The sequence below is a fragment of the Lynx canadensis genome, chromosome F2 (assembly GCF_007474595.2).
Source record: "Lynx canadensis isolate LIC74 chromosome F2, mLynCan4.pri.v2, whole genome shotgun sequence".
NCBI classification, from domain to species: Eukaryota; Metazoa; Chordata; class Mammalia; order Carnivora; family Felidae; genus Lynx; species Lynx canadensis.
The window spans coordinates 570,558-596,016 of NC_044320.2; the positions used below are offsets into that span (position 1 = coordinate 570,558).

Genomic DNA, 25,459 nt, shown 5'->3' on the forward strand with positions numbered 1-25,459 from the left:
GCCCCGCCCCACCAATCGGCCCGGGCGGGGCGGGACCGGCCGCGCCCCCTGGCCCCGCAGGCCCCGCCCCCAGTCCCCACGCTGCCGGCGCTGCCGGAAGTGGCGGCGCGGGTCCGGACTAGCCGGGTAGCATGGCGGGTGCTCGGGGCGCGGGGCGTGCGGCGGCCACGGGGACGCGGCCTGGGAAGCGGCCGTCGGAGCCCGAGCCGGAGTTGGAGCCGGAGGAGGTGACAGCGGGGACGGGGACGGGGCCGGGCGGCGGGTCGGGCGGCGGGGTCGGGCGGCGGGGCCTGTGGCCGCACGTGGTGGCTCTTCGGCACACGGCGAGGCCGCCCGGCGCGCTACGGGCCCGGGGATGCGAGAAAGAAGGGGCCGTCTGTCCGCTGCTGGAGGTGGCCTCGTGGCGAGCGTCCTTGGCAGCAAGCACCTGCGCAGGGGGTGGCTGGAGTGGGAGGCGGAGTAGAGGTGGCATCTGTGCAGCAGCCTCTCAGACCCTTTGAATTATGCGTCCTGCCGTTGTGTAAATATCTACACATCTACACGGCGCTTAATGCGATAGGCGTATTCTGAAGGTAAGAGACGAGATCGAAAGAGCCTGCCTGGAACCCAGGGTTTACTGCATTGGACATGATTTTAAGTGGACTCACGGCCACGCCTGCTGTCCAGCTAACCCCAGGTCGGTTGCGTGATGTCATTACATCTGGGTTGTAGAAAGTGTTAGGAGGCATGTACAGCAGCCTTTCTCAACCGACCCCACTTAGCTGTGTCATCAGGCTCCCCGTCACCTGGTCGGGTGCCCTCCTGCCCTACCAGGAGGTAGCTGTGGGCACCAGACTTGGTTGCTTCCACCACCTGGTCCGTACTTCGAGGAGCTGTTTGCCTTTGCGGTATTTGTTTGCTGTCATCACTGTGCACCTGAGTAAACGCCAGAGGTAGACGGTGCGGCGAGCTGTAGCAGCGTCGTGTCCGTGGTAACTAGGTCGCGTACCGTGGGGTAACTTTTATGTGTCCAAGAAGGTGAGGGAGTTGCAAACTGTTAAGAAATAGCGAGTCCGCGACTCTGTGCTTAAGTGCTTCCTCAAGGTGTACGATTTCCTGTCGTTCAACCTTTTCTGGTAAAGGCAGTGACCAGGTCACGAACTGTATGCCGTGTCCTGCAGAGTCAGGGATGAGATGCTGTCTGGTGAGCAGAGCTCTGCTGAAGAAGCCTGAGGGCTGTGGCCTTGGAGCAGGGTGCCTGGTGGGCGGAGGGTGGGTTGGACACCTGGCTGTCACCAACACTGCTTCTTGCAGACCGCCCTCGTCTCCGCGTCGGCCGCCAGCCTCCTGGATGGCAGTGATTCTGGCCTGTCTGAGAGCGAGGAGAGCGTGTTCTCAGGCCTGCAGGATTCCGGCAGCGACAGTAGTGAGGATGACCCAGCCGAGGGAGAGGATGGGGCCAGCGGTGATGACAGCCCCAGCAGGATGGAGGAGACCTCTGGGCAGCAGGTGCAGGTGGGTGAGTGAGGAGCCTCCTGGTGGGCCCTTCTGGCATGAAGGTGGCCAGGAAAGAAAGCGACCCCCAGGCCTCGGGCTCTCAGCGTCCTCACTGCTGTTTTCGAGCTTCCTGGTTGGAGCTGGAGCGCTCCGAATCGGGTGCTGTTTTTCACAGTTATGCGCTCTGTTCTCAGGAACTCGAAAAGTCCACCTCCCCGGGCCTCCCCCTCAGGTGATTCTGATGTCACCTTTCCATAGGACTCAGCCCTCTCTGCTAGACTCAGTCGTAGCCTGGGTTTCCCAGGGGCAAAGCCTGAGGTGGGGATTCATGCGCAAGAGACTGTCTGGCGGGAGCTCCCAGGACACACATGAGGGAGCCGGCCCGACAGGAGCGCCGTTCCACTCGAGCCTGGCCCCAGAGAGCCTTGCCGGTTGACGCTTCGGCATCGTGCCCACCCCTGTGGTGATGGGGAAGGGGTACTTCGGCTCTTGTCTCAAGCGAGAAAAATGAGAGAAAAGCTTAAACTAAAATAGGACATTAGCTGTTTGGAGTGTTTTAGTTACTGGTTTTAAAAGTTTATTTATTTATTTTGAGAGAGAGACTATCACCAGTGGGCTCCCTGCTGTCAGCACTGAGCCCCAGGTGGGGTTCGAACTCACGACCCTGAGATCAGGACCTGAGCCGAAATCAAGAGTCGGACACTCAACGGACAGCCACCCTGGCGCCCCTGGAATGTTGTAGAAAGTAGTTTATAACTATATTTCCAGTGGGTCTGGTGTTCTGGAAGTTACGACTTTGAATCATACAGAAGTCCACCCCCTTAATAGAAACCAAAAAGCCGTGCTTGTTCTGTTTCCTGGGAAGAAAAGATTTAAAGTCACATTTCAACCTTCCACTCACTCAAGCCTTAGTTGTAATGCTGGTGTGCAGGGAGAGATGTGTTTACTGTACTGACCATGGTTTGTAGGGTGATGGCCAACGATTTTTCCCTCTTTTTAACTTTATAAAATTATAAAATAGGGGCGCCTGGGTGGCTCCGTCCGTTAAGCATCTGACTTTTGCTCGGGTCATGATCTCATGGTTCATGAGTTCAAGCCCCGTTTGGGGCTCTGTGCTGACAGCGTGGAGCCTGCCCCAGATCCCCTGTCCCCTCTCTCTCTGCCCCTCCCCTGTTTGAGCATTGTGCGTGTCCTCTCTCAAAGATATATAAACATTTAAAAACATTACAAAATACACTTTCTTGACAAAAATTACATGTTTTCTCAGCACTGTTCGGTACAGAGTGGGAGTTCTCATTCCCTGCATTTGCTGTGGTTCGTGACCACAGCTAACAGTTTCATCACCTTCCCGTGTCTTTTCTCCTCCTTTTAAAATTAAGGGTCCACACACTGACATATTTGTTTAATTTAATTGATTAACGCGTTTTTTTTTTTTTTTTTAATTTTTTTTTTAATGTTTATTTTTGAGACAGAGAGAGACAGAGCATGAACGGGGGAGGGTCACAGAGAGAGGGAGACACAGAATCTGAAACAGGCTCCAGGCTCTGAGCTGTCAGCACAGAGCCCGACGCGGGGCTCGAACCCACCGACCGCGAGATTGTGACCTGAGCCGAAGTCGGACGCTTAACCGACCAAGCCACCCAGGCGCCCCAATTAACGCGTTTTTTAAGCAGGTTACACGCTCAACGTGGGGCTTGAACTCATGACCCTGAGATCAAGTCACATGCTCTACAGATAGAGCCAGGTAGGTGCCCCAATTTTTTTTTTGAAAAAAATTTTTTTAAAGTGTATTTTTACTTGAGGGAGGGAGGGAAAGAGAGAGAGAGAGGGAGCCCATGCGCATGCAAGTTGGGGAGGGGCAGAGAGAGAAGGAAAGAGGATCCAAATTAGGCTCCGTGCTTATAGCACAGAGCCTGACGCAGGGCTCGAACTCAACCGTGAGATCATCAACTAAGCTGAAGTCAGATGATTAACTGACGGAGCCACCCGGTCGTCCCCCCATTTTTCTTTTTCTTTTTTTTTTTTTTTTACAAAGGGTTTTTTGTCTTTGTTTATAAACAGAATTTTAAGAGTAATTTTTAAAAGTTAAATAAGTTTTGGGGCATTTGGCTGACTCGGTCAATAGGTAGAGCACACAGTCTTGATCCAGGTCCTGAGTTCAAGCCCTGTGTTGGGTGTGGAGCCTACTTAAAAAAAATTAAGTAACTTTTTTAATAAACATTTCTTTCTTTTTTTTTTTTTTTTTAACCTTTATTAATTTTTGAGAGAGAATGTGAGCGGGGGTTGGTGGGGGCAGAGAGAGGGAGACACAGAATCTGACGCAGGCTCCGGGCTCTGAGCTGTCAGCACAGAGCCCGACGTGGGGCTTGAACCCATGAAAGCGAGTTGATGACCTGAAGTCAGGTCAGACAAATGAAGTCAGACACTCAAATGACTGAACTGCCCGGGCGCCCCTTTAATGGAAATTTTTTTTTAAGTTCTCTAAATGAGGCAACAGTGCAGGTACCTCAAGAGGACGTCCAGGGGGTCTGATGGAAGGGGCGCATTCTGCGTGTGCCCACGCTCCGTCCCTTCTGAGCTGCTGGGCACGTGCTTGTCCACATGGGTCCTTCTCAGGTTTCTGTGCCAACGTGGCCGGGTGTTCCCTGCAGGGCCGCCTTCTCGGTCTGCTTGCCGGGCCATCCAGCAGGGACTGGGGCCACAGCCCAGGAGAGAGCAGATGCCTTCCCTTGTCAGAAGGTGGGGCGCAGCCCTCCGTCCGGGGGAGCTGGCTCTGCGGCAGCCTGGCCTGCCCCCCACTTGAAGCCGGGACCGGGGCCCCTCCGGTGTGTGCCGTACGGGGGCGGCTTCAGGACTTCACCCTCCTCGTCTCCTGCCTGGGAGGTGTCCCTCCTTCCTGCTCACGCCCAGGCCGTAAGGCCATCCCTGTCTCTTGTGGGCAGTCCTGGACACGAGACCCACGAGCCATGAGCGGTTCTGAGTCCCACACACACCCTGGATGGCCACCTCAGGGTCCTGCCCTGCCCTGTGCCAGTCAGTGTTCACATCTCTGGCTTTTTTATGCTTTCATTGAGGGGTACAGGTGGCCTGTATTGGAGCACTTCCTGTTCTAATCACAGTTGTCACGCTTAGGTTTGAACTCCTCGAGGCAGAGAGAGGGGATTGAGGTGTGGGGGCAGTGTTCTCTCGCTTAGTGGAAATCTCCCTGTCTCTCCTTTTTTCCACCTGTTCCTCAAGCCTTTCACACCCATCCACCTGGTTGAGCTGGTTCCCCCTCCGCGTTTTCTGCCCACACCCCCTCTTTGGATGGTCTGAGCCCCGTCTGCAGCACGTAGCCTCGTAGCCAGAAACTGAGCCAGCAGCAAGTCACCGCTTCCCGTGTGTTCCTATCTGCCCGAACGTGGCCGTATGGGGCGTCCAGAGTGGCCCCCATGACAGCCCCGGTCAGGCCTGCACTCCACCGTCTGAAGCCCTATGATGGGGGGGTTCCCCTGGGTCAAGGTCCTCTCGGGGTTTCACCTGCTGTAGCTAGGGGCCTGCTACCTGTCACACCATGGAGGCTTTTGTCAAGATGTCAACCTGTCTTGACAAGGTGTTCCTGCCACCCGCACGGGCCATCAACCCAAGACCCACTTCCGTTGAGCAGCTTCTAGAATCGGTGTCCCTACCACTGTCAGCTCTATGGGCCCCTGCCAGCAGTGATGCCAGCTTCTGCTCGTGTCTTTGGCGGGTGTCCCAGCTTTTTAACAGGAAGCCCCAGCGTTCTCTGGCTTCTGGCCGTGGCCGCCTCTGTGGTCTTGCAAACAGTGGCTGTAGGTGAGCTGCTTGTCAGGTCGAAGTGGCGTTTTCCCAGGGGCCCGCTCCAGCTTGTACGACCAAGCACAATGTTCTTCCGCTCTTCCTCCCGCTCCGGTGCCTCCTTCCTGGGGCTTGGTTCTTACTAGGTGCTGACGGCCACTGTGCCGTGAGGCTTTGCAGTAACTTCTCTCCCCGCTGCGTGCTCCCGTCTGTGACTTGGCTCCCGTCGCCGTTTCTTCCACTTCCTGTACACAAGCTGTCTCCAGGCTCCCCCCACTTCCAAGGAAGCGGGTGGCCACACTGCTTCACGTGTCTGAAGGGCATCCTGCCTCATTGTCAGGCTGCGTTCTAACGTCACATCAAGGACACACATCCTGGGGCAGAGGCCAGCAGGAAATAGGTGCTGATTGTGGGTATGGTCCCCTGGGCTTTTCCGACTGTCTCTGATGCCCCCTGGCCCAGACACACTGATCAAGTGATGCAGGCTGCCAAGTACCCGTGCAGGCGGGGGCTGCCGTATTTGCCTAATGGTTCTGGGAGGTATGGGGCTGATAGGTCATTGTCCGGGGACCTTGCCCCATAAGTCCGTCCACGGGTTCCACGTGTGGCTGCCACAGGCCATCCCGGGCAGGCCACGAACATCCTGCTGGGACCCTCCACACGTGATCGTGGATGGCCAGGTGGTCACAGGCGTGTTCTCTGGAGACTGCCCTGAGTGTCCACCTTCCTTTCCCACGGGGAGAGATGGGGTTACGTGGCCCAGGTGCTCAGGGTCACCCACTTCGGTGTCTGGCTGCCCTGGGTGCCACCATCGGCGAGCTCCTCCTCCACTTCCTCCTGGGGGTTTGGTGGCCGTGCAGATGCGTCCACTACTTTGTTAGGGTTGCGTGGAATATGTGACGTGCATGGTAGGGACACAGCAGAGCACTCGCTCGGGAGCTCCTGAGGGTCGTTCCTCCCGCCTTGCCCTGCCTTCTGCTCCTGCACGAGGGTGAGGACTGTTTCCGGTCCCTGGGTCTCTCCAGGGTGTTCTTCGCACATCCAGGCGCCCGTTTGTGTCGTGTCTGATGGCTTCCTAACTGCCGTCTTCTGCCCTGCTCTTCTCTGTCTCAGGACCACCCTCGCGCGCGGTGCCTGCAGCGTGCACGGGCCGCCGGTGGGTGGGCACTTGTGACCTTGTGCTGTCCCGGTGGTCTTGCGATGCTCCCCTCGTTTGCTTGCACGTGCAAGCAGGTTTTCGGATACGTTCCGGGAAGCATCTCTGGGTCTAAGGCCGATGCGTTTTTAGCGGAAGGAAAGTGTGCTATTTGAACTCGCCACACCCCCCGAGGCACCTGTTTCCCATCCCGCCGAGACAGTGCGTGGTGAAACCTCAGTGTTTTCTCACTCTAATACGTGGAAAGTGGCCTCGTGTTGCACTGTGATTTTTTCCTTAAGTTGGGAACGAGGCATCTTTTCCTGTGTTTCTGGGAGCATGGTTCCGGCTGTGTGCCCCCCAAGACACAGTTTCCATCACTGTCCTATTTCTCGAAGGTCAGGCTCTGCAGGCCCCACTTCTGTTCCCCTTCACGTGGGTCAGGGAGTGCCACGTGGACCCCTGGCGTTGGGGGCCTTGCATCCCCTCCCCGAGCCCCGCCCTCTGCTCCCCACTGGCTCTAGCTCAAGGCCGAGGTGGGGCCCAGCCCCTGCCCCTCGCTCTGTGCACGGCGCGTCTGCAAGCCTGCCCCAGCCGGACAGTCCTCGGCACACGCGTCACTGAAGGAGGCTGTAGAGGGGCCCCGTGCTGCGTGTTCCCTGTGTGCCGGGTGTCACCTCTGCCCCCCCCCGCCCAGCCTCTCCCTGGCTCTCGGCTGCCTGCCTGCGTCCCTCCTGTGTCCACTCTCAGGCATGGGGAGCTTCCTCAGGCTCCCCCCGTCCCCAGCCCGCCGACCCCTGCCCTCCCTGTTCCCGGATCCCTGGCTTCCCGCTTGGCAGGCAGGAGCGTGCTCCCTTGCCGGCGTCCTCCCCAGCAGCTCTCTGCGGTCCCCTGGGAAAGGTGAGGTCTTCGTGCTTCTTCTGGACTACTTGTGTTGAGTGGATTTGTGTATTGAAAGTCGTCTTACCCTTTTGTGCTTGTTTAGGACCCATTTTTCCTCCTTGTTGTGTTTACTTGGGTCCTTATTTACGTGGGGTTTTCCTACTTTGTTTTCTTTCGTTCAGAAGTTCCCACTGTTGGCTCATTAGTCTGCTCACCGCATTCAAGAATGTGACCATACAAGTGATCGTGCCCGTGAGTAGTGTTCTGTAGGCATTTCAGGAAGAGTTCTGCCTGTTGTGTGCTGCAGACCTGCGGGCAGAAGGGGCCCGCCTGGGTCTTGGCACCGGTGGAGCTGTGGCTTGTGGGAGGCAGCTGGGGGCACATCCGATGACTGTCCCCAGCTAGTTAATGGAGCGCCTACCATAGGAGCGAGGATGCGGCCCCGTGGGGGAGGGGAGGCAGTGGTTCCTCCACCTGCCCTGCCACCTCCAGGCATGACACATTTTGTGGCACTCTCATTTCTGCGGATCAGAGTTCAGGCAGGGTGAGGAGCTGTCGTGTCCGGGTGACATCGTCAGTGGGATTGGGGGTTCCCACGGCCTCCCTCAGCCGTGTCCCTCCAGGGTTCTGGTATGTTCTGTCTAGCAGGACCATCAGTCATCACACCCCTTGTTTGGGGGGCTCAGGTGAGGGTCCTGAGGAAGAAATCTGGGGCCTCTCCACTCGTGTCCAGGCTGGGGCAACCTGCATGATGGGCACTCACTGGGCAAGCCTGCCTGCCCGTCTGGGACGTCCCCACCGTCGGGGCTCTGAGGACAGGCTGTCTGTTATACGGGGCAGAAGTGCAGGAGCTTCATGGTCTGGATCCAGAACTCACGCATTGTCAGTCGGGGCTGCTCTCCTCGGACAGGTGAGCCGGCCACAAGCCCGCTCAGATTTGGGGAGGGGGCACGTAGACTGCCCCTTGGTGGGAGGAAAGTCAAAGATTTGCAGCTGTGGTTTGGAACAGCTACAGCGTCCACCCCCGCCATCCCTCTCGGACCCTTACCTCGTGGCCGTGTTGGCCGTGGCCTCGGCCCGAGGGTCTCGTGTGAATCAGGTCTAGGTGCCGGCAGGTCCTCGGCCTCCTCCCCTGCGGCCACGTGCAGCAGTGGCTTCGAGTCCCACTCAGTTTTTCTGTTGTAAATGGGGAAGCGGGTCGCCCTGCGTGGTCAGCGGTCTCTGGTGTCCTGATGTTGGCCAGGCAAGGGCAACCATCTCCTTGTGCTGGGCCGGGTCCTGCTCCGGGGCATGACCCTGGCCCCGAGTCTCCCTCCTTTTTCTCTGAGAAATGAGGGGTGTTCTTATCTCATGTTCTCTCTGGCCTTGGCGGGCCCCGGTGGTGCATGTTCTCTAACACGTGTACCTCCTCGGCGTCAGTCCGTGCTCCTGGTCAGACTGGCATGTGCGCGGACGGGCGTGTGCACGGAGCTCTTCGACCCCGGCCCTTCCCTGAGCTGGGCCCTGAGGAGGCTCCGCAGCAGCGAGGGCCAGTCCGGAGGGTCTGTGGATCAGGTTCTTGGAGGCTCCTTTGTGCACGGGGTCTTTGCTCCTCCCCTGGGTCGCTGAGAACATGTGTTACCAGTAGCGCTCTGGATGTGACCCCTGCTCCGAGGTGTCAGGGACACTCCCGAGCCCGGCACACCTCCTGTGGACCATCAGGGTGTGGTGGCTGCTGTTTCCTTTCTTCTGAGTCTCTTGACAGCACCCCCTTGTGAGCAGTCCTGCCCGGGACCCCGCAGGGAGGGCCGTGCAGGGAGCAAAGTTTCAGCTTGGCTGACCTAGTCTGAGCCAGCACAGCCCGCGTCGGGAGGTCGGGGAGCCTGTGTTGTCACATGCGTGCTTGGCGGTGGCAGTGGGGTGTGGCCGGGCTGGGTCTGTTGCAGCTGCAATGAGATGCCATTTGGGCTGTCAGAACCCCTTCGGGGCCCCTGCCTCGGTCTTCACGGTGTATTACAGTCTTGGGGGTGGGTAGAGAAGCAGGAGCGAGTTCCCCTGAGGACCAGGTCCAGAGGCCGCCCAGGATTCGGGGACACGGCCTGACCCGGGCTCCCAGTGCTGTCTGCCCCGTGGCCCTTCACCCAGGGGTGCCCACTGCTTGTTCCGCTCCGAGGTGGTCCCGGCCTGCTGCCCAGCTGTCGACACGGCCTCCCTCTCCCTAGTGCTCGGCGTGCCCTTGCGTGCCTCTGGCCCTGCCTGGACACTGGCCCCCGGACTGCCTGCCTGCTGCTGGCCTCTTTGCTGATGCCCCACAGTTCCTCGCGCCACTGTACACGGGTCTGCCCTTCGCTCCTGCTGTGCCCTGGTCGGGGGGGCACTCGTCGACAGAAGGCTGCCTCTGTCTGTGTCCACCAGTGTGTCCAATGTGGGCACATTGAGGGGGCAGTGCCACGCAGGGCTGAGCCTGTCTTGAGGTGGGTGCTCGTGTCCTGCAGACGGTGTGGGTCTGGGCAGACCCCGGCCTCCTGGATTCTGCGCCTGAGGACCACCGTCTCCGACGGTGGCAGGGCTGCGCCGAGTGAGAGACAGGAGGCAAGGATGGTGGGGCCCCCGTTCTTGGGTTCGCGTCCTTTCGCGTTTCACGTTCCTTTTAAGTTGTCTTTTAAAATTTTCCTTTTCCTGAATGCCCAGCAAAGGGTCTCCAGGCTGTGAAGGGGTTGCTCCCGGAGCCGCCCCTGGATCCTGGAGCTAGGCTGTGCCCGCGCCTCTGCTGCCCCCTGGTGGCCACCGTGCTGCCTGCAGCACCACTTCTGGAGAGAGACCAAGGAGGGCTGGGGGTCCAGCTCTTTTGTGTGGGAACTTGCTGCCCGCTGCTGGGGTGCCCCTCCTTGCCGGGTCCGGCCTGTCTCTGGCTCCCTGCGCCCCCTTCTTGCCGGGGACCGGCCTGTCTCTGGCTCCCTGTGCCTGCACGCTTGCCCGGGGCGCTGGCCACACCCAGCATAGGACGATGTGGGGTGCGCTGGAGGACAAGGGGACCCCATGACCGTGGCCTGAGGCGCAGGTGATGTAGGGCTCTGCAGGGTTCAGTGCTGCTGGAGAGCATCAGCAGGCCTGGTTCTGTGGGCGGCCGTGGAGCCTGGCCGGGGCCGCCACCGTGGACCTGCCGGCCGTGGTCTGGCATTGGGGGCACTTGCTGAGGAGGCCTGGTGCCCGGCCCTGAGCCTGGGGCAGGTGTGCCCCTGGGCCGCTGCTGCAGGCGGAGCTCCCTTCGGGCAAGGATGGGAGGAGAGCTCTGGGCCCTCCTTGCCCCCCACCCACGGCCCGCACCCATCAGGCGGTGCTGACCCACTTTTAGCGGGCACGGCTCCCACAGCGCGTGCAGCATGGGGAGCGGGGTGGGGGAGACATGGAAACCGAATCCCGCCTTGTTCCTGGCCTGGAGAAAAACTTAGTCTCCCACCCTCCTTACACTGAGGGAAAAAACAGGCGAGAGGAAGAGCCGCCTCGCAGGCCCTTGGCTCTTGCCCGGTCAGGGGGAGCGGGGCTCTGGCGGGGGTGCCGCGCTCAGGGGCTCCTGCTCCAGAGTACTTTACTGCGCCCAGGAGTGAGAGGTAGGGCTGTTTTCCCCATCAGTCCTGGTTCCGGTACACCCGATCCCCCCACCCCGTGAGGGAAGGATCTGTTTTCCAGGTTAGGGTGTGAACGTTCAGTGGCGCCCACTCACTGACCTGGTGGACCGGGGTCAGCCTGGGGCCGTGGACACGTGGGTGGGTGGGTGCCAGAGGGCTGTGTCCCCCGCAACGTTCTGCAGGGTAGGGGGCGCCTCTCTCTCAGCTGCTGCAGACCGGAGGCCGCCTTAGGAGGAGGGTCTTGCCCTAGGAGTGAGCCGGCTGTGGCCTCGTGACCACCAGCGGCAGGTGCCACAGGCCTGCCTCCAGAGCGGCTGGCCTGGGTGTGGGTAACCCCCCTGCCCTGCCCTGCCCTCACTTGCTGCCCCCGAGTGGCCTCTCCCACCTTGCCCCTGGACCCTGGGCTCTCCTGAACCTGGCAGGGCTGGGTAGGGGCTGTCGGGCCAGGAGCCCTGCAGCCGGTTTTTTCGTTAACTGGTGCGGGGGTGGCCAGGCCCTCAGCTGGTGGCTTTGTTGCTGACTGTTCCTTTTCCAGTCTGGCACCAGGTGTCAGCCCTTCCCTGGGGTCCTTCCTTGGAGGAACTTGAATGTAGTGACGGGGCTGGCCCTTGACAGGACCCCAGGTGAGGCCCATGAGGCCTGCTTAGACCTGGGGTGACCCTGATCTTGTCTTGAGGCCCAGGGCCAGGTTGGAGCTGCCTAGAGATTGGGGGCGGCGGGAACCTCGGCCTCAGCATCAGCGAGAGGGATAGTTTGTTCCCGAGCCTCCAGTCCCAAGGAGGGGCCGAGGGACTTCGGGCCTGGGCTCTGTCCGAGGTCAGAGGGCATCACATCCTGACATCACAATTGTCCCTTCTCTCTACAGGCTGGCATCCCTTCCCCAAGGACAGAGGTGGCGAGAGCGAAGGGCTACGAAGAGTACGCGGAAGACAGCTCTGATGAGGAGGTGCGGGCTGGGCTTGCCTCCTCCCCAGGGGGGCTGTGCTGTGCTGGGTACAGAGGAGTCAGGCCACAGTGAGGGGCCCCCTCGTGGTTTGGGAGAGCGATTTTGGGGTCAGGACACCTGTCTGCAGGAGGGTGAGTGTGTGTGGGATCACTAGGAAAGGAGGGAGGGTGGATGTGATGCAGTGGACCCCCAGGTGGGTCTGTGGGGCGGCCCCTGATGCTGGGGTCCCCCGTGCGCTCTGCGCAGGCTGTGCTTGTGCTCTCGGTGGGCACGGAGAGGTTGGGGCAGGGGTGGCTTCTGTCGCACCAGCTGGCCTGTGCTGGGCCTCGGGGGGTGACGGGTCTGGGTGCTGAGGGCAGGAGGTGGGTGGCCTTTGGGTGTTCCGCCCCCGCTCTCCTCGGTGTCCTCGAGGAGTGGCCTGATGTGGCTCCAGTGAATCCGGTCGCTCCTTCACGTTTGTCGTCTGAAGGGACAAGCGTGGCGGTGGGCAAGTGGTGCCCAGTCTGGCGTCCGGAGGCCCTGGTGTGTGGGCCAGAGGCTCAGCTCCCTGGGCCTGCCTGATGTGGGAGGGCTGGAGGCTGAGGAGCTCTGAGCCCGGAGGTGGCCATCTCCTCCTGCCTGTCCCCTCCCACGTGTGTCCCAGTCACCGGCGGGGCTGTGGCCCCGCGCCTCCCAGGGCCCCGGTGGGCGCCCAGGTGTGTGCCTCTTTGGAGCTGCAGGGGGATGGCTTTGGCGCATGGCTTGCAGGGACAGCGGCCCTCCAGAGCTGCCTGTCAGGGGCTGTCCCGGGGCCTGGGGAGGCACGCGCCCCCTCCCCTGTTCGGCCTCCGCCCCCACCCTCACGCTCTCTTGGCAGCGGCTGCAGGAGCCTTGGCTGCCCGCCCGATCTGGCCTCTGTGCGTTTAGAGAACAGAGACAAAACAAAATAAATTGGTTTCCTGGCCGGAGCAGCGGGCGCACACGGTGAGGGGGGGCCAGCGCAGTGCGGCTCCCTGCCTGTCTCCCCCCTCCCAGGGGCTCTGGCTGTCGGCAGCCACATCCTGTCGGCTACTTTTTTATATTTGGTATTTTGAGAAATCGATGATGGTTGTAAATGGAGTGCAGAGGCGGGGGAGGGGCCTCGGCCTGCCCACAGGGAGGCGCTCCTCCCGGCCCGGCCTGCGGGGGCCGCTTCCTCTGGCAATGACTATCCCATATGTGTGAGTGACAGGAGGGGGCCCGATGCCCGCCTTCCTGAGCTCTGCCAGCACGGCCGGCCTGCGGCTCGAGGGGGCGGCAGAGCCCAGCCTTCAGGAGCCGCGCCAGGCCCGGCGGACGCTTCCCTGAGCAGCACGTGTGCCTGGGGTGCTCCGGGTCCTTCCGTGCTGACTTTGTGGGTGTCTCTGCCATCCTGGCAAAGCGGGGTGGGCTTCAGGGAACAGGCCTGGGGGCCAGGCGGCGAGGGGTCCCGTCGGGCACCTGAACAGACCCGGCGCAGAGCATAGGGCTCGGGGGCCGCCGTCCGGGCACATTCCTGGTGTCAGAGCTACACCTTCTCCCTGCAGCGTGCTTAGATTAGAGGTGGTCGGCACCGGGTGGACCCCACTCGGGCTCTGGCCGGCGGCAGAGATGTCCTCACGGGTTTCGTGCTCCTGGGAGAGAGAATCTTCTTGGAGGCTGCTGTGCGGTGGCCACACCTGGAGTCCTTTCCCCTGGGCCCTGCCCCGCCCCGCCCCACCCCTGGCTCTGGATCTGAGGCCTGAGCTGGTGTGTGCTGGGGCTTCTGGACCCTCTGACTGCTGGCCTCGGCTTTGGGGAGCCCCCCGCCCCAGATGCTGACTGATGAGTGGCAGTCTACCCTCGTGGGATGGTCTGAGTCCTGTTTCCGTACGTTTGCCCTCCTCAGTCCCCCAGACTCACATCCCAAGCCACGTTGGGGCCCAAGTCCCCTGGACGTGCCGCTGGGTCTGGCGGGGGGCCTGGAGCGGGGGGAGTCCGGAGCAGCCGCGGGCTGTGTCCACCCCACCCCCACACGTCCACCTCACTCCTCTCCCACGGCACCGCACCTCACAGACGTGATCTCATCCAGCCGCCGGACCCGGGGGAGGTGGGGCGGGGTGGGGGGAGGGGGCCGGCGGCCTTCGCGGCATCGGGGCCCCTCTTTGTTCCAGGCAGCTGGGAGAAACTGAGGCCGGCGAGAGGTGAGAGGTGAGGGGTGGCTGTTGAACTCTGGCCAGGGAGACCGGGAGGCATCCACCTCATCCCAGTCCCTGAGCCCCAGGGCCTGACCCCCTCCCGTCCGCCGTGGGACCCTCCTGTGCCCGGAGAGACCTCCGCGGCGGGCGGGGGCCGGGCCGCAGCCCTGGCCGGCTCCGCGGCGCCCTGGCCTCCAAGTAACTTGGGATCCCGCGGGGACGAGCCCGGGCCTGTCTGCATCCAGAGCCCGCGATCCCCTCTGCTCTCTCGCCAAACGGCCGTTAATGGCTTCTCCCAGCTACTGAACCGGCAGCTGCCTCCAGCGCTGGCGGCCTCCCGCTCCTCCCGGGGCCGCCGCCCCGCCCATCCTGGCCGCCCGCGCGCTCCGAGCGCTTGCGTCGCTGCTGGCAGCGGGAGCCTGTCGGCTCAGGTTTCGGGCTGTTTGTGGAGAGCGCCCGGCACTCAGCCTGCTCGTGTCGGCCTGACACCCCCACAGCCGGCCCGCAAGCGGGGCCGCCGGCCAGGCTCTGGTCTGTCCCTTCCCGCCGGTCTGACCCACGGCCTTGCAGGTGGTGGCCACAGGGTGCACTGGGTGTGACGGCTGTGACCGCAGAGTGCCCCTCGGTGCCTCTGCCCGGCTCCGCCTCTGAGCCAGGCCTGCGGTGCCCGGTCGGAGGCACGCCCTCCTCTCCCCAGTGCTGCCCCCCCCCCCCCCCCGCTGCCTCCTTCCTTAGGAGAGAGGATTCCCTCCCGGGGGTGGGGGCGGGGGCGGGGGCAGTGAGGAGCGTGCAGTGGCTGAAGTAGCTGTCCCTTAAGAGGGATGTGGTACGTGTCCAGGGATAGCCCCGGGTCTCTCAGTGCGGGGCCCGTGTGGCCGCTGGCAGGTGAAGGGGGGGCTGATTCAGAGCCCCGGCACGTGGGTGGTGGAGGCCCCGGCCTGTTGCTCGTGCCCACTCAGAGCCAGTTTCCTTGACAGCAGGAACCCAGCGGGGCAGGTGGGTGGGAGAGTGCCTGGAGGGACCGGAGGGTTTGCCCTGGGGCTGGAGGTGTGGCTGCTGGCTTGTGGAGGGAAAGGGAAAGGTGGTGGGGGGGGGGGAGGGGAGTGACCGCAGAGGGGGCTGGGGACAGGGGCCACAGGTAGGGGCTGGCTGTGTGCAGGCAGTGCTTGGGGCTGAGGTGAGTCCTCTGGGGTAAGATTCTGGAGCTCGCTGGAGATGGGACGGGGGCAGGTGTGGAGCTCTGGGGACCAACCTGAAGCAGCAGCAGCTCTTTGAATAGTGGGTCTTGGAACGGGGTCTCCACCACTCAGCCGGGGGCCCCGAGCCTGGGCCCCCACGCAGCACTCCAGAGGGGTTTCTGGGAGCGCCTGCCTGCAGGTAGTCAAGAGTCAGAGGGCCCCAGGTGGGACTGCTCACTGCACCTTGATCAGCCCCAGGAGAGGGGCAGGTGGGTGGGGGTCTGGGGTAGCCGAAGACCTGGGAGCTGGGGCAGCTTCGGCACCCTCTGCCCACCGCGTGGACCCCGTGGGGGCCAGGCAGTGGGCTGGAGGCCTCTGTGCTAGCACGTGATGGCTCGGGCGGGCCTGGCCGGCAACACTTTCGAGAGCGACGGGCAGATGGGGGTGATGGTGTCTGGGGTCGGCCTCTGCGGAGGTGCCCTGCTACCTGGGTTAGCAAATGTGAGTGGCGGTCTGATGGAGGAGGTTTGGGAAGGTGGCTCCGAGCTCCCTGCTGGGGTCTCCTCACCTGGCTTTGGCCTTTGGGGCGGGAAGAGGCCGAGTAGGACCTGGCTTTCTTCCCTTTGGCCCGTGAACCAGGACTCATCCTGCTGGAACCTTCGATGGGTTCCGAGGCAGCAGGTGAGCCTGGGGCACACAGCCCGGCCTCCTCTGCCCGGTGCTCTGACAGAGATTAAACACCATGGAGGAGCGAGGAGAGGCCGAGGCTCAGGAAGGCTGAGTGGTGCTCAGAGACAGGCGGGAGCTTCGTGCAGGGGGAGCGGAGCGAACACTGCCGGCATTGTAATCGGAGAGGGGCAAGGGAAAAGAGAGAGCCTGAGCGAGGGCGGCTGACCCCACGCTCCCAGGGGACAGGTGGGAGAGGCAGAACGAGGAGAGAGTGAAGGATTCCAGAGGTGGGCCGGCTTCCTCTCTCGCAGACAGACACGGGAGGGAGGTGGGCAGCCGGCCAGCGCCCTACCTGCAGTTCCAATCTGCGGTCCTGACAGCTGCAGCCACTTTGGGGAGGGGGAGGGGAGGGGCTCCTCGAGAGCGGAAAAATCCCAGCCGACACATCAGCCAGTTGTTGCTTGCCGCTTGTGTCCGGTGCAGTCTGGGGGGTGGGGTCCCCCGCTGGCCTCATCCCACAGGCTTGTGCTTGGGGCACAGAGGCCCCCCCAGGAGAGCACGGGGGTGTCTGTGTCCTCAGCCTGTACTCCGAGCTCGGTGCCTGACCTGGAGGGGTCGGTAGGTGCTTGCCCCCGCGGGGTCACATGTGCTTCCTGGCAGCCCACAGGTGCTGAGCAGGGTGGGGGCCGGCTGGCCTGCGGGCTGAGGCCTGGTGATGAATCATGTGGTGCCGCCAGCAGCTCATTCCCCCGGCCGGGGACAGGGAGCTGACAGCCGGGGCCGATCAGAGTGTTTCCAGCCCAGCTTGGCCCACAGAGGCGGCTGCTGGCCCAGGGCGCGGGCTCGGCCCCTCCTTTCCAGCTGTCTCTGGGGCGCGCACGCACGGAACCCGGGGTCTTTGTCCCTCTCAGTGGACGACGAGGCTGGCCTTCTGGGAGGGAGGCAGGGCCTGCGGCGGGCACAGAGCACCTGCCGCCCCAGCCCAGCCGCCGTAGTAGCTGAGTGGACTCCGGTGGGGCTGCTGGGCTCGGGCTCGGGCTCTGGCTGGCCCTCCACCCCCGCCACCCGCCCCCCCCCCCCCCCCGCCCCCCGTCTGGTTTGAATTTCTGGAGCAGTGAAGGGTGACGGAGCGCTCCTCCCCCGCCCCTCCGCTCTCTCCTGTTGGCTGGCGGGCCAGGCCCTCGCCGCCGCCGCTGCCGCCGCCGCTGCTGCTACCGGTGCAGCTCGGGGAGCGCCGGGCCCACTGCCCAGGCCCGAGTCGGCCAAGCTGCAGCCACTGTTCTAGTCACAGGCCCTGCCGTGGAGAGCTGGGCCTGTGTGCCCTGGGCCCTGACGGGCTGGGTCTCTGGGGACCATCCTTCTGTCTTCTCCCACCCGTTTTCCGGATTCGGAAGACCCCCCCCCCCCCGCAGGGTCCTCCTGACACCCCGTCAGCTCTGGGGCTCGGGGTCCCCTCCGTTTGCGCTCTCAGCCTCGTGTGTGGGTGCGGCACTGCGCTGTGGTCGCAAGGTGGGCGCCCGCTCGGGTACTCGTCATCTTGGGGGGCTTCATGAGGGGGGTCTGCGGCCCCCCATCCAGGCTCGGGTGTGGAGATGTGATTCTAGTAGGGGAGGGGCAGGTGGGCCATGCCCCCTCCCCCCACCCCCACAGAACCGCACCCGGTGCCCAGTGAAGCAGGGGGGTGAGCACAAAGATCCTGGGGTACACCTGCCTCCCCGGACACCTCCCCCAGGTCCCGCCTGGGAGGAGAGGGGATGCCTTTCTCAGCCCCCCATCTGGACCCCCGTGTCTCCGGCCTGGGTCCTGGCTCCCCAGGCAGGCGGGTGGGGTGGGGGCTTCTGCAGTGACCCGGCTTGCCCTCTCCCTCCTTCCTCTGGCCAGCTGTAGGCTCCTGCAGGATTAAGGAAAGGAAATTTGGGGTTGGGTTTCTCTCCGAATGGAACCTGCCGTGGCGACTTTTTATCCTGTTATATTTCTATCACGTTGGACAGAGCCCCCCTCTAGCCCTTAATGGCTCTGGCTTTGAGAATTTCCTCCAGAATTACTCCACCACTTCCTGCTTTGCAGGTCCCCGGAGCCCCTCTGTGCAGAGGAGGGGGGCAGCTCTGGGCCTGCCCTGTTGGGGTGCCCACGTGGGCCTTAGCACCTGGCCTCTCCCCGGGGCCCGGGGGAGTGTGTCAGTGGGGGCCCCTGAGCCTGTGCTGAGGGCTGGGAGGGCCCAGGGCCGACACCTGGCGCCCTCGGCCATTCCCTACCCGGTCTGGCCGGAAGTCAGGCTGCTGGCCCGCCTGGCCAGCGTGGGGGAGGTGGCTCGTGGAAGGCCGCCCCCTGCCTTTCTTCTGTGCTGTGCCAGCAGAGCTGGAGCCACTAAACCGTAATTGTCACCTGCAGGATTTTAATGGTCAGCCAGCTGTGCACAGCTCGGGGAGGGGGCCTGAAATTGCCCTCCTCACAGGCAGGTGGGGCTTTGGAGGAGCTCGGCGGAGCAGGGCGGTGGGCGGCCAGGGTTCCTTTCCGTGTGAGCAGCGCTGCAAGTGGCTGGGTGTAGGGCTGGGGGAGCCAGGGCAGCCCCCGCAGGGGTGGGCACCCCGGGGTGCCTGCAGATGGGTGCCACCTGGCCCGCACCCTTAGGCCCGCCGAGGCTCGGAGACCCGCTCCAACGGCAGTGCCCCTCACTCAGCCTCTTGGCTGAGCGTCCACTTCTTGGGTCTCTGCGGCGAAGGGTGAGGCCCCAAGGCTTGGCATGATTGTGCTGCCGGCCCTGGATTCCTCACCCCTGCAGGGGAGGCATGGGCACCAGGCAGGCCCTGGGAGTGGAGGCCGGACTGCTTGGTCCCTTGCCGTGGGGCAGTGGGCTCCCTCTCTCCTTTCCTAGCCTTGCTCTCCCCCACCCGTCTCCTTCAGCCACCAGGCCGGGAGGAGGTACCTCGCTGTGCTCAAGCCTGGGAGGGACGGCCCAGCCCCTGGAAGGTGGACGCCTTCCCTGGGAGCTGGTGCCTCTGGGCCCAGGGAGGATGGGGCACGAAGAGACCGCCCTGAGAGCTGGGAGTGTGGTCTTGGGCTGGGCTCAGGCTGGATTCTGAACCTTCCAGAAAACAGTGCTTCCACGGTTGGACGATATTGTTTTGTTTTTAATTACACAAAGTTTCCAGACTTTATATTATCATATCAAAGACACAAAATACCAGCACGTAGTGACCAGAAGAAAACCCAGGTAGGAAGCCAGCACGGAAGGTTCCAGTGGACCTGGGCCAGCTGGGCCAGTGCAGAGTCCTGCCGCCGCTTGTCCGTCCATTGGCCCCAGAGGAGCCTGAGGCGCCCTCACAGGAGGCCTGTGCCTGAGTCGGGTCCACGGGGTGGGGGGGGCTCTCTGTGGAGAGCCCAGCGGCGTCGCCTCTAACTCCGAATCGTAGTCTTTCTGTCTCGGTCCTTGCTCTGCAGAGGGGAGGGGGTGGTGTCAGGGCCCGGGTGGAGACCCAGTGCCAGCCCGCGCCTGGGCTTCCCCGCTGGGTGCTGTCTCGGGTGGCGGGTGCTGCACCCCCTTCCGCGCTCACCCCGGCGTCCCCGTGCACTTTGGGGAAGAGAGCACGGTGCTGCACAGCCGAAACTGTAAAATTAAGTTTCCCAGATGTTCAGGCCCCAGGAGCTCACGCGTGCCGTCTGGAGAGGAAATGGGGATCGGGAAAAGCCGCGCCGCGTTTTCTCCCTGCTCACCCTGCTTTTCCGGTGCCACCGAGCGCAGCAGCAGCAGCTGTAAATCACAGCCGGCCAGCGCTCCCGCAACGTGCCCCTCTCCCCCAGCCTGTCTGCAGACCCCACAGCCACACAGAGGTCTGAGTGGGCAGCCCCAGGGGCGTGGGCCAGGGCCGGAGGAGAGGCAGCAGGTGCCCGATAAGCCTTAGGCCGGCGCCAGGGGCTGTGGCAGGGCCAACGGATTAGGGGGGGGATGTCCCCTTCCTTCGGGGACAGGGTGGGTGGCCAGAGTCGCTTGAACTCTGGTCTGCTCCCAGCCTCTTCCAGTTTTAGTGGCCTCCCTGCTTCGTAGACTGCCGCTTCCCCCCCACCCCCCCCACCTGACCCTGGGTGGCCCTCTTCGGTCCCCGTGGGAACCTGTGGCCCTGGGGTGGGGGGGGAAGGCCCAAGAAGGTCCAGCCCTGCCTGCTCCAGCTGGGCCCTTGCTGGGCTCCTCCCTCCCCGGGGCCCCGGGGCACAGTAGGTCACAGGTGCGGCCGGGGGTGGGTGGGGATGGGGGGGCGCTCTGCCTGCCTCTGGCCCCACTCTCTGCCCGACAGGTGTGGGTAGTAGCTAGGGTCCTACGGAAGCAGGGGCCGCCACATCCTCCTCGCCTCTCTTCCCACGGATGCCCGGTGGGCGACACTCACCAACTTTCTCTGGTTGCTGAGGCAGAAGGTACAGATCTGTTTGGGCTGGGCGTTCTCGCCGTCGCGGGTGGGGGGTGGTGGGGGCGGCGGCGGGGGGCTGCCGGGGCGCGCAGCGTGGAAGAAGGCAGGCCCCGAGTGGCACGGCTGCCCGTCGCCGCAGGCCTCGCCCACCAGCAGCACGTTGCCCAGGTGCGAGATGTAGCTGGAGGCCAGGCGCAGCGTCTCGATCTTGGAGAGCTTGCGGTCGGCCGGCTCCGTGGGGATGAGCGTGCGCAGAGCCGTGAAGGCCGTGTTCACGCTGTTGGTGCGGTCCCGCTCGCGCGCGTTCGCTGTGTGCCGCTGCCGGGGCTCGCGGCCCGGCCGCCCCCCGGGCCCCGGGGCGCCGCCCCCCGCCCGCCTGCCCCCGGCCCGCCTCCGGGTGCCCTGGAGGCCGCAGCGCGCCGCGTGCACGCGGCAGGGCTTCTCGTCGGAGCCCGAGCTCTCGCTGCCACGGTCCTCGTCCTCCGACAGCGGGCTCACCTCGGGGTACAGGTAGCGGCCGGGCGGCGCCGAGCGCAGCATGGCGAAGGACATGGGGCCGGCGGGCGCGCCGTCAGCTCCGCCTTGCGCGGCGCATGCCGCCAGCCGCGCGGCCGCCCGGGGGGCCGGGGAGGCGCGGGTCTCGGTGGCCCGCGGTGGCGGCTGCGGCGCCGCGCGCACGTGTGCGTCCCGGGCTGGAGCTGGGCCGCGGGCCGGGCCTTTATAGTGGCGGCGGCCCCTCCCCCGCGCCGGCCCGCCCTCCTCCCCGCCTCCCAGCCCCCGGAGGCCGCACGGAGCAGGGGCCCTCGTCCCTCTGCCTTCTCGCGCCACGCTGAAGAAGCCTGGAGCATCTCGCTTCCTCTGGGGACGCGGGGAAGCGGGAATCCCCTGATGGGTGGTACCAGGGCTCTGCAGCTCCCTCCCTCTCCCTCAGCCGGGGGGTGGGGAGGTGGGCAGGAGCGGGTCACAAGTGGGACCCATGACCCAGGCTGGTCTTCTCCCCTGGCACGATCAAGTTAACTCAGATGCCCTGGCCCTGGTGCCTGGCCACACCCTGTTTGTCTGTCTCTCCCTCCTGTGTACACTTGAGCCTTTTGTGCCAGGCAGAGTGGGGAGGGGGTACAGAGGAGCCCTGAGGGGTGGAGTCGTGTGTGGGGTCACCCGGTGGCACACGTTCTGGCGTCAGCTGTACTCTCTGCCCGGGACCCTCCTCTTTCCCAGCTCCTGCCTGTATCCCTGCTCTGGGAACCCCCCCACCCCCACCCCCACCCCGCCATTCCCGTTTTGCATGCTCCGGGGTGTGTTCAATACAGGGATGGCCGCATGGACTGGAATTGGGCCTGTGTAGAGTGGGAGCCCCCCCCTCCTGTGCAGAGGAGGACAGGGGCACGGGGGTGTGCCTGGAAGATGGGCTTGCTGGGAGGGGAGTACACAAGTCGGCAGGGCTGGGCTGGGCAGGTGCAGATGGGGAGAGCCCGGGGGGCGGGGGGTCCTGTGCCCCTTGCAAGGGGCCTTTGGGCTCCCTGCTGCGCTCAGTCTCATCTGGGCCCCTCCCCCTGTGGCCACTGTTCAGGAAGCGGCCGCCTGGGCAGCAGTCTCCGTGCTGGGCGGAGGGAGGGTGGTGGCTGGCAGGGGCCTCGACCAGGAATGTGTGTCCAGGAATGTGGCTGCTCTGGGATGGGGGGGGGGAGGGGGGGCGGCGGGCAGCACCAGGGAGGGTTGCGGGGGGGGGGGGTCCCTGAATGTCTGCAGGGCAGAAGGCAGTGGTTTCTCCCTCCCCTTGGAGCGGGTTGTGGGGTCTTCCCTGAGTCCCTGCCCGTGGCTACCCGTTTTTGCCTAAGGCCCCCACCAGGGGAGGGAGCCCATGGGCGATGAGGTCACCCTTGTCTGTGGCTGCCCAGAGTCCTGGCCAAGGAATCCAGGGGGGAGGCTCTGGGGTTGGCACCACTTCAGTGGAAAATGTGAAGGTACAGCTCCGGCGCCTCTGAGGGCCAGTCAGGGGGGCGGTGGGGGACAGCACTGGCCGCCGTGCCACGTCACACCCCAGGGAGAGGGCCTGTGTCAGGGTGCCTGGGGACTGTCCCCCCGGCCTCCTTAGGGACCCACCCTTGCCTGAGACTTGGGGAGCTTGAAGGGAGGGGTGGGCACGGTGGGTGCCCGGTGCCGACGCGCTGGCCTGCTGCCCCCAGGACATCCGGAACACGGTGGGCAATGTGCCCCTGGAGTGGTACGAGGACTTCCCCCACGTGGGCTATGACCTGGACGGCAGGCGCATCTACAAGCCCCTGCGTACCCGTGACGAGCTGGACCAGTTCCTGGACAAAATGGACAACCCTGATTACTGGTGAGCAGGCTCGGGGCAGGGCCTGTGGGGTCAGGGCAGGGGGGCCCGGAGCTTGGCTCTGACAGGTGGCTCCCCAGGCGCACGGTGCAGGACCGGACGACGGGTCACGATGTGCGGCTGACGGACGAGCAGGTGGCCCTGGTGCGGCGGCTGCAGAGCGGCCAGTTTGGGGACGTGAGCTTCGACCCGTATGAGGTAGGTGGCGGCAGCCCGCCCCGGGTGTCCGGGGCGGCTGCAGGGCCCCGGCCCACACATCTGTGTCTGTTCCTCCAGCCTGCCGTGGACTTCTTCAGCGGGGACCCGATGGTCCACCCAGTGACCAACCGTCCCGCTGACAAGCGCAGCTTCATCCCGTCCCTGGTGGAGAAGGAGAAGGTGGGTGCAGCGCTGCATCCGGGGCCGTGCGCCCCCGCGCCCCCCGTGCCCCGAGCCGACCTGGTCTGCCCTTGCAGGTGTCTCGCATGGTGCACGCCATCAAGATGGGCTGGATCCAGCCTCGCCGGCCCCAGGACCCCACGCCCAGCTTCTATGACCTGTGGGCGCAGGAAGACCCCGACGCCGTGCTGGGCCGGCACAAGATGCACGTGCCCGCTCCGAAGCTGGCCCTACCCGGCCACGCGGAGTCCTACAACCCGCCTCCAGAGTACCTGCTCAGCGAAGACGAGGTGGGCCTCGCGCCACAGGGGGTGGGGGGCACTGGGCCCCGTCCCTGGCCCCGAGCTCCCAGCTCACCCCTGTCTCCGCAGCGTCTGGCGTGGGAGCAGCAGGAGCCGGGCGAGAGGAGGCTCAACTTCCTGCCACACAGGTTCCCGAGCCTGCGGGCCGTACCCGCGTACGGCCGCTTCATCCAGGAACGGTTCGAGCGCTGCCTTGACCTCTACCTGTGTCCACGGCAGCGCAAGATGAGGGTATGTGGGCGGGGGGGGGGGGGGGGGGGGGGGAAGGTGCGCCCGGGCAGGGGCACAGGACGTGGGGATGGGGTGACTGTTCGCTCTCCTATCCAGGTGAACGTGGACCCGGAAGACCTCATCCCTAAACTGCCGAGGCCGCGGGACCTGCAGCCTTTCCCCACGTGCCAGGCCCTGGTAGGCTGTCGGGCGGGTGGGGGAGGGAGTGCGTGGGTGCGTCCGTCTCCTTACTCCTCCTCCTCTGTAGGTCTACAGGGGCCACGGCGACCTTGTCCGCTGCCTTAGTGTATCCCCGGAGGGCCAGTGGCTGGCTTCAGGTGAGCCTGAGGTGGGGGCACTCCCAGCTCGGGGGGCCGGGTGGGAGGACCAGGTGGCGAAGGCCTTGTTCGCTGCGTCCAGGCTCCGACGATGGCTCCGTGCGGCTCTGGGAGGTGGCTACCGCCCGCTGCATGAGGACCGTGCCCGTGGGGGGCGTGGTGAGGAGCATCGCCTGGAACCCTCACCCTACCCTCTGCCTGGTGGCCGTGGCGGTGTAAGTGCGAGGCCCCGGGGGGCGCCGGTGGGGGGGGGGGGGGGGGGGCGGCGGGCACGGGCCCGAGCCTCAGGGGCTGTGTGTCACTCTGGCCTGCAGAGAGGACTCGGTGTTGCTACTGAACCCGGCGCTGGGGGACCGGCTAGTGGTGGGCGGCACGGACCAGCTGCTGAGCACCTTCGTCCCGCCCCAGGAGCCCGCCGTGCAGCCTGCCGGCTGGCTGGAGGCCTCGGAGGAGGAGCGCCAGAGGGGCCTGCGGCTGCGCGTCTCCCACGGCAAGGTGCGGGGGCTGCGGGGTCAGGACGTGCGGGGCGGGGGGAGCGGTGGCGGCCGGGGGACCCAGCTCAGCCAGCGTCGCTTCCTGCAGCCAGTGACGCAGGTGACGTGGCACGGGCGTGGGGACTACATGGCCGTGGTGCTGGCCACCGCCGGCCACACACAGGTGCTGATCCATCAGCTGAGCCGGCGCCGCAGCCAGAGCCCCTTCCGCCGCAGCCACGGACAGGTGCAGCGGGTGGCCTTCCACCCTGTCCGCCCCTTCCTGCTGGTGGCTTCCCAGCGTGGCGTCCGCCTTTACCACCTGCTGCGCCAGGAGCTCACCAAGAAGCTGAGACCGAACTGCAAATGGGTGTCCAGCCTGGCGGTGCACCCCGCAGGTGAGGGCGTTGGGGGGGGGGTGTTGGGGGGGGGGGAGCGTGCACCCCGCAGGTCCTCACGACCCCATCTGCTCCCAGGGGACAACGTCATCTGTGGCAGCTATGACAGCAAGCTGGTGTGGTTCGACCTGGACCTTTCCAGCGAGCCGTACAGGGTACTGAGGTGAGGCGCCTATGCGGATGTGGGTGCTGGCCTGTCCCTCCCCTGCCCTAGCTTGCCCTCACCCCGCCCCCGCCCTGCAGGCACCACAAGAAGGCCCTGAGGGCTGTGGCCTTCCATGCCCGGTACCCGCTCTTCGCATCTGGCTCCGACGACGGGAGCATCATCGTCTGCCATGGGATGGTGTACAAGTGAGTGCTGGACCTGCCCCCCCACCCCCCACCCCCGGCCTGGGGGCTGCGCTTCCCTGACCCGAGTCCCTCTCCCCTCCCCCACAGTGATCTGCTGCAGAACCCACTGCTGGTGCCTGTGAAGGTGCTGCGGGGGCACACGCTGACCCGAGACCTGGGCGTTCTGGACGTGGCCTTCCACCCCACCCAGCCGTGGGTCTTCTCCTCCGGGGCCGACGGCACTGTCCGCCTCTTCACCTAGGCCACCCTGCGTCCCCAGGCGCACGTGTGTTCGGGACCCTTAATAGAGGTGTTCTCCCTGCTGACCAGTGGTGTGACCTTGACTTGGGCTTCCTGACCAGCTCCCACCCCCCCCCCACCCCATAGCTTGGGGCCTTTTTCGCCTGGTGCGCAGGGGCACCC

At 64.5% G+C, this 25,459-nt stretch overlaps 2 protein-coding genes across 4 annotated transcripts; one reads left to right on the forward strand and one right to left on the reverse strand.

Moving 5' to 3' along the window:
- The first annotated feature begins 100 nt into the window (after positions 1-100).
- On the forward strand, positions 101-25,362 carry BOP1 (BOP1 ribosomal biogenesis factor). 2 transcript variants are annotated; one of them, XM_030303573.1, is made up of 16 exons: positions 101-227; positions 1,294-1,494; positions 11,765-11,845; positions 22,456-22,610; positions 22,688-22,805; positions 22,884-22,985; positions 23,063-23,275; positions 23,357-23,518; positions 23,615-23,695; positions 23,766-23,835; positions 23,918-24,050; positions 24,150-24,330; positions 24,418-24,706; positions 24,785-24,869; positions 24,950-25,057; positions 25,145-25,362. In XM_030303573.1, exons 1-16 carry the CDS (start codon positions 132-134, stop codon positions 25,296-25,298), a joined length of 2,229 nt encoding a protein of 742 aa, XP_030159433.1. In that variant the 5' UTR covers positions 101-131; the 3' UTR covers positions 25,299-25,362. The 2 variants fall into 2 exon arrangements, with proteins under 2 accessions (XP_030159433.1, XP_030159434.1); XM_030303574.1 differs by lacking the exon at positions 1,294-1,494.
- SCX (scleraxis bHLH transcription factor) lies at positions 18,977-20,821 on the reverse strand. 2 transcript variants are annotated; one of them, XR_003966164.2, is made up of 3 exons: positions 20,249-20,821; positions 19,421-19,526; positions 18,977-19,301 (listed from the first exon to the last, which is right to left on the reverse strand). XR_003966164.2 is itself a non-coding variant. In XM_030303663.2 (2 exons), exons 1-2 carry the CDS (start codon positions 20,819-20,821, stop codon positions 19,263-19,265), a joined length of 612 nt encoding a protein of 203 aa, XP_030159523.1. In that variant the 3' UTR covers positions 18,977-19,262. The 2 variants fall into 2 exon arrangements, 1 of the variants encoding a protein (XP_030159523.1); XM_030303663.2 differs by lacking the exon at positions 19,421-19,526.
- Positions 25,363-25,459: the final 97 nt, after the last annotated feature.

Bases quoted from the DNA above. Each gene is read 5' to 3' on its own strand.
- BOP1 (XM_030303573.1), top strand. From the start codon at position 132: ATGGCGGGTGCTCGGGGCGCGGGGCGTGCGGCGGCCACGGGGACGCGG. The intron at 24,051-24,149 runs GTAAGTGCGAGG...TCTGGCCTGCAG, and splicing joins TGCCTGGTGGCCGTGGCGGT to AGAGGACTCGGTGTTGCTAC. The intron at 24,870-24,949 runs GTGAGGCGCCTA...CCCGCCCTGCAG, and splicing joins GAGCCGTACAGGGTACTGAG to GCACCACAAGAAGGCCCTGA.
- SCX (XM_030303663.2), bottom strand. From the start codon at position 20,821: ATGTCCTTCGCCATGCTGCGCTCGGCGCCGCCCGGCCGCTACCTGTAC. The intron at 19,302-20,248 runs GTGAGTGTCGCC...TCCCCTCTGCAG, and splicing joins TCAGCAACCAGAGAAAGTTG to AGCAAGGACCGAGACAGAAA.